The 7,348-nt window shown below is 40.6% G+C and overlaps 1 protein-coding gene across 1 annotated transcript; it reads left to right on the forward strand.

Moving 5' to 3' along the window:
* The first annotated feature begins 2,351 nt into the window (after window positions 1-2,351).
* LOC118857316 (calcium homeostasis modulator protein 6-like) lies at window positions 2,352-5,593 on the forward strand. Its single transcript, XM_036767998.1, has 2 exons — window positions 2,352-3,055; window positions 4,406-5,593. The coding sequence occupies exons 1-2, from the start codon at window positions 2,495-2,497 to the stop codon at window positions 4,760-4,762; spliced, it is 918 nt and encodes a 305-aa protein (XP_036623893.1). The 5' UTR covers window positions 2,352-2,494; the 3' UTR covers window positions 4,763-5,593.
* The last annotated feature ends 1,755 nt before the right edge of the window (window positions 5,594-7,348 follow it).

The raw sequence follows: 7,348 nt of genomic DNA on the forward strand, positions 1-7,348 counted from the left end.
CTTTGTTGACTTCTTGTGGTTTAATGTTTTGGTTTTCTTTGTCACCAAAAAAAAGATTCCAAAGTCTGATTCTGAATCTGGGTGTGTTTTCGCTGCCTGTTCATGTTCTCAGCCAACTGCTTGACCCTTGAGCTCTTTGTAAAGGTAGAGTAGAGAGTACTTTGTCCCAAGCTTTAGGGGCCTTGTGCTGCTATTTTCAGAGCTACTTCTACACAGCAAGCTCTGCTACACCAGCACTCCTCCTCCCCCAAGAACCGCCAACCTGGACTGTGAGTCAGATTCAAGCAGGCTCTGCCCTCCTGCTCTGATCTGCCACTCAATTCCTCCCACCTGGTGGGCCTGGGGCCAGAAGTAACTGCAGCTGGAAGCAACCCCAGAGCTGCACCACTTCCATTCCCCCAGGGCTGGGGCTGTTCTAGCTGTTCTACCCACTAACCTTCTCTGTTGTCTTTGGCATTTATGGGTTGAGAAGTCTGGTAACTGCCACAGCTCACTGATTCAGGGCTCTGTGGCCTATTCCACCTGGCTCCCAGTCTGGTTGGACCTGGCGCTGCCCATGCTGGGCTCTGATCTGCTCCACTTCCAGCTCTGTACAATAGACCCTTCCCAGAAACCATCTAGGCTTTCCTGGGCTGGACCCCTGCTTCGCTCTGTTATTTCTTGGGTTCTGCAGTTCTAGAATTTGTTCAGAGCCATTTTTTATAGGTGTTTGGAGGGACCTGGGGGGAGCTCACGCAAGTCCTTGCTTTCCAGCCACCATCTTGGCTCTGCCCCCTCCAGAAGCATCTTTTAATTTCATGATTCATGACAGCGATAGACATCTACGGTGATAGTTGAGCCCAAGAATTTGAAATCTGATACTACTTCCATTTCTTCTCCCTTGATTTGCCAGGAAGTGATGGGACTAGTTGCCATGATCTTAGGGTTTTTTTTAAAGTTCAGGCTAGCTTTTTCACCCTCCTCTCACCTTCATCAAGAGGCTTCTCATTTCCTCTTTACTTTCTGCCGCCAGAGTGGTATTGTCTACATATCTGAGATTGTTGATATTTCTCCTAGTAACCTTAATTCCAGCTTTTGATTCATCCAGCCTGGCATTTTGCATGATGTTCTCTACATATAAGTTAAATAAATAAGGCAACAATATACAGCCTCCTCATATACCTTTTCCAACCTTAAACCAATCAGTGGTTCCATGTTCAGTTCTGTTACTTTTTGTCTGGCATACAGGTTCCTCAGGAGACAAGATGACCTGTTGCTACCATCTCTTTGAACACTTGGCACATTTTGTTGTGTTTCACACAAAGGCTTTAGTGTAATCAATGAAGCAGAAGTAGATGTTTTTCCGGAACTCACTTGCTTTTTCCAAAGTCCAGCAAAGGTCAGCAATTTAGTCTCTAGTTCTTCTGCCTCTTCAAAAACCAGCCTGCTCACCTGGTAATTCTCCATTCATATATTGCTATACATAACCTTGCTGGCATGTAAAATGAGCAAATTATTTGGTAATTTGAACCTTCCTTGGCACTGCCTTATTTAGTATTGGGATAGAAACCCATCTTTTCCAAACTGGTGGCCACTGTTATGTCTTCCAAATTTGCTTTGTATTAGATACAGCCCTTTAAAAGCATCATCTTTAAGGGCAGCTAGGTGGCACAGTGAGTAGAGCACCAGCCCTGGAGTCAGGAGGACCTGAGTTCAAATCTGGCCTCAGACACTTGACACACTTACCAGCTGTGTGACCTTGGGCAAGTTGCTTAACCCCAATTACCTTGCCTTCCCCCTTCCCAAAAAAGTACCAACTTTTAGGGCTTTAAATAGCTCAGCTGGAATTCCATGACTTCACTAGCTTCATCGTTAGCAACACTTCCTAAGGCCCACTTGACTTCATTCTCCAGGATCTCTGGCTCTAGGTCAGTGCCAAGATATTAGGAGACACCCTGTTTTCCAGAGTTAAGGCCCAACAAACCAGCTGTGCCCTGAATTTGGAATAACAATAATTCTTTGTGTTTACCCTCTGGATGATCTCAGCCATAGCAAAATTCCAGAATTGTTTTTGGTCATGAAGCCCTACTATGAATCAAACTTCTCTCATTGTTACTGTTACCCTTCATTGGCAGGGCTACAGCTCACTGTGTAACCATTGGCGTAAGTATTGAGATCTCCCCACACTGCCTAGTCCCCGCCCCCACCTCAGCCTCCCAGTAGGGGATGCATTTTCACAACTGTTATCTTAGACATGTTTGAAGTGAATCAAAATTCAAAGGTCTTGGTTTAATGCTATCAAAAAAGAAAGTGAAACTTTTAAGGAACCTGTAATAGGAAACCTCTTTTATAAAGCAGTAGCATTTCTACACCATTCTCCACGGCCCTGCGCTCCCTCATTTCCTTTCCCTAGTAAGAAAATCTTCAGATCCAGCTGAGGAAACCAGGTAGAGGCAACAGGATATCTGCTTGACGAGTCCAGGAGTGAGGAGGAGAAAAGGAAGAAAGGAAAGCCATGGACAAGTATCGTCTTTTGTTGGGCCACCTCACGAAACACCACAAAACCTTGGGCATGAGCTTCTTGAGCTTGCTGACAGCTGGCGGGGAGAGTCTCTTCTCCAATGTAGTGTTCCAATGCCCCTGCAACGCTAACTGGAGCCTGCCCTATTCCCTCTTCTTCCTCCTGGTTCCCGCCCTAATCCTCTTACTTCTGGGCTACCTGCTGAGCACTAAGGCAGCTCGGTTGATGACTGGCTGCTGTGCTAGAGACCAGGGGGACACTTCTGAGGAGATACCTGACAAGCCTGGTTACAGCAGGATGAAGATGTGCTGTTGGAGGGTGACGTGCAGTCGAATCACTTTGACTGCTGCCCTGGCACCATTCACCTGGATTGCAGTGGCGCTGCTTGGGGGTAGTTACTATGAGTGTGCGGCCAGTGGAAATGAGTGGATGCAAAAGTACTTATGTCAGGGGCAGAAACCCAACTGTACTAAGGAAGTGCTACAGATGCCTTGCCAGAAGACAAATTCCAAGGAGATCCAAGGACTCTTGAATATGCTCAGGGCTCAATCCCAGGTAAAGACTCAGGCAGAAAGTAAAACAATTCTGATCAGTGGGGGTGGGAGTGGGGGCAGAGAAAAGGAAATGGTTGGAGATACAGGAGAGGATATAACTTGACTGGTTAGAGAAATGCAGGGGAGCCCACAGAAGGCCTAAGTTGGAAACTAGAAACTTGTGATATTCAGAGGCTAATTAATGCCTTCCTCTTTCTGCATCCATTATTTTGTAACTTCTTTCTAGGTAGAATGTGTAGACATTATTCCTCTACATTCACTTCAGTAGAAAGTAAGTTTCTAGAAGTCAGGGACGATTTCATTTTTCTTTGTATGCTCAGCACCCATCACATTTTAGGAGCTTAAAAAAGTGTTTGCTGGTTGATTGATTGATGGAACCATTCTAAATTACCTGTTCTTACAATGCCTTTTCTATCCTTCTTTAGCTTGTTGAATTACTAGCTATTCTTTCAAAGTCAACATAAAAGCTATCTCCTCAAGGAAGTCTGACTTGGAAAAGAATGGATCATTGTACCTCAGACTTTGTTTTCCACCTCTCTAATGTACCTATCATGTAATATCGAGAATTAAAAAGGCTAAGTCAGTGGGAGCCCCACCCTCAGGCTTCAGTGGAAGCCTGGTTACATGATTATTTGTATTATTTGTCTCACCCTGGACAGGGACTGTGACTCGGCTAAATTCTGAATTTCTGAACAAGTTTAGCACACAACAGGTGTTTAGTATAGTAGTCAACAAGCATTTATTAAGCACCTGCTATGTTCCAAGATTTGTGCTAGGCAATGATGTTACAGAGACAAAAATAAAACAGATCCTATCCTAATGGAACATTTACTGAGTGAATAAATGAAGTCCAAGCTCCCCTAAAAAGGAGAATTGACATGATTAGTTAGAACTTATCCTTAGAATCCCATTCTTAGAATCTTCCTTCCAACATGCAAAATGATATTAAATCAAAGACTGGAATTAACAAGCCTAATGTTCTATTCTACCTTTGCCTGGGTTATACTGAGTCACACAACTGCTTAGGTTTTGAATTTCCATTTGGGATGTATGGTTTAGGACCTTTCCTTGGGGCCCTGCCATTCCTAGGAACAGGATTGACTTTCCAAGTATGCAGGTGTTACCTGTGAGTGATAACATTACTGATCCCTGGTCTGGATTTAGCCCTTTTCACTTTTCAGGTTGTGTTTCTCCAGCCTCATGAAGAGTGAAAGAGTAACATCTGTTTTTTTGGTGGGGGGAGATTTCTTTTCTTTCTTACTTTTCTATCATCATTATCACCATCATTGTCATCATCTTTGTTGTTGTTGCTAAATTGTAACCCAGCTGTGTCTTGCTCTCTTTTCCAAAGATGTTAGGTTGGTTGATAACTCTTCTCATGGTTTGCTGTGCGACTGCCAAGTTCTGTACCTTTTGCAAATCACAAGTTAGTTTTCTTCAGTTAAAGTTCCTGAAAATCTATAAGAAACAGGAAAAGGAGATATTAACTACTGAATCAAAGAAGTATGCTACTGAATTGGCAGAAAGAAATGTCAAGTGCTTCTTTGAAAATGTCCGCTTAGACAGTGTGAGAATTCCAGGCTCTGATGAGTGGAAGGAGATTTCAGAAGTGATTGAGCCCACTGATACAGCTTATAGTGCACTGCACGAATATGCTAACAACAGGCCAGTAAGAAATTATGCTCATCAAAATCCTGCTTCTGATTGAAATTAAGGAGTCCAAGGAATCGTCCACAATACTACACCAAGGATATGTCATCAACGATCCTGAGAACATGGATTTAAAGTTGGAATGGACCACATCTCACAAATGAGGCAACCAAGGCCCAGGGATTTGGATTTCTATCTTTTACATAAATATTAATTTTGCTAATAAGCTGGAGCCAAATTGTATCACTTTTTTTGGTATTCATGCTATTTTTTTATTTCATAGAACCACAGAATGTTTCAGCTAGAAGAGACTCCAAGGAAATGGCAAGCTACTCCAGTGTCTTTGCCAAGAAATTCCCAGATGGGGTCACAGAGTCATTTAGTTGTTTGCATGTTGTCTCCTCTTGCTGGGCCTCCCTTCCCACAATAGACTGTGAGCTATTTTCAAATGGGAACTGTTGGGTTTGGGGGTTTGCTTTTGTTTGTTTTTGGTTTTTGCCTTTCTTTGTAACCTCAGCACCTAGCATAGGTCTTGGGACGTAGTAGATGCTTAATAAATGCTAGCTGATTGACTGACTACATGAGTGATTTACAATCCAGGATTTAGGAAAGGTACAACACAAAGAAAGTGAAAGTGAACTCAGGGACCTACAGTTCATAATAGAAATTTCTTGCAAAATTTAGATGCTTAGAATATAGTCTGTCACATGTAAAGAAAATAGGACAGATTAAATAATAAGTAATAAGGAAAATAATAACAAAATCTAACATTTATATTGTACTTTAAGGATTATAAAATGTCTTATCACTTTTTTATCTTCACAATTCTGGAATATAGGTGCTATTACTACCATCCAAATTTTGCAGATGGGGAAACTGAGGCAGACAGAAGCTAAACGACTTGCCCAGGGTCAAAAAACCGATAAGTGTCTGAGACTAGATTTGAACTAAGGTCTTAACTGACTTCAGGTTCAGCACTATATCCACTGTGCTATTTGCTGCCTCAGTGAATGAATGAAAGTTGAACAATATAAATTAAAGTTAGCATATACTTTGTTTTTGTGAGGAGGAAATATCTATTCAGATATAAAGATCATGTAATAAGCAAATGACATCAACACAAATTTTAAAAACAAACAAAAATCTTGCACCACTGCAAAATCTATTCATTACTTCTGATTATTCCTGGTAGGTCAAACAGAATAAGTTTAATTCCTTTTCCACATGGCAACAATATACATATTTGAGAACAGCCATAATGCCTCCCATGTAATCTTGGCTAATTATTTGTAATTCTTTCATCTCACTATCTCCTATTTTATATTTAATTTTTATTTTGATTGTAAGACATGGAAAAGAGAATTTCTATATACGAAATAGGAAATATAAAGAGGATTGCATATGTAACTGAATTTTTTTGCCATATTGATTGCCTTTTTAAAAAGTGTATATAATAAACTCACTTGCTAGTTGCCAAACTATACTGCTTGTCTTTGTTTCTTTCTGAATTTTATTCTGTTCTCTTCTGTGTATTTTTTCTTTGTTTAAAAAATTTAGTATTTTATTTTTCTCCAATTACATGTAAAAACAATTTTAACATTCATTTTTAAAACTTTGAGTTCCAAATTCTCTCTCTTCCTCCCTCCTCACCCACCCCCATTGAGAAGGCAAGCAATTTGATATAGGTTATATATGTGTAGTCAAGCAAAGTATTTCCATGATAGCCATACTGTGAAAGCCATGCTGTGAAAGACTAACTGTATTTCCTTCCATCCTGTTCCCCCTCCTGTTTATTCTATTTTCTCTCTCCTTTCACTGTGTCCCTCCTTAAAAGTGTTTTGCTTCTGACTACTCCCTCCCCTAATCTGTCCTCCCTTCTATCACTTCCTCCCCCTACTCTTATCTCATTCCTCCCTACTTTCTTGTAGAGTAAGATAGATTTCTATACCCAATTGAGTGTGTATGTTATTCCATCTTCGAGTCAATTCTGATAAGAGTTACTCACTCCCCTTCACCTCCCGCCTCTTTCCCGCCACTGTAAAAGCTTTTTCTTGCCTCTTTTATGTGAGATAATTTACCCCATTCTACCTCTCCCTTTCTCTTTCTCCCAATACATTCCTCACTCATCCCTTAATTTTATTTTTTAGATATCATCCCTTCATATTCAACTCACCCTGTGCCCTCTGTCTCTTTCTGTCTGTCTCTCTCTCTGTCTCTCTCTCTGTCTCTGTCTTTGCCTCTTCTCTCTCTTTTTATATCTATGTATCTATGTATCTATATCTATATCATCTATATCTATCTATCTATCTATCTATCTACTCCTTCTTACTACCCTTATAATAAAAAAGGTCTTATGAGTTACAAATACCATCTTTCCATATAGGAATGTAAACAGTTTAACTTTAATAAGTCTTTTATGATTTCTCTTTCCTATTTACCTTTTCATGCTTCTCTTGAGTCTTGTATTTGAAAGTCAAATTTTCTATTTAGTTCTGGTCTTTTCTCAAGAATGCTTGAAATTCCTCTATCTCATTGAATATCCATTTTTTCCCATCATGGATTATACTCAGTTTTGCTGGGTAGGTGATTCTTGGTTGTAATCCTAGCTTCTTTGCCCTCTGGGATACCATATTCCAAGCCTTCA

Source organism: Trichosurus vulpecula, chromosome 7, assembly GCF_011100635.1.
Source record: "Trichosurus vulpecula isolate mTriVul1 chromosome 7, mTriVul1.pri, whole genome shotgun sequence".
NCBI classification, from domain to species: domain Eukaryota; kingdom Metazoa; phylum Chordata; class Mammalia; order Diprotodontia; family Phalangeridae; genus Trichosurus; species Trichosurus vulpecula.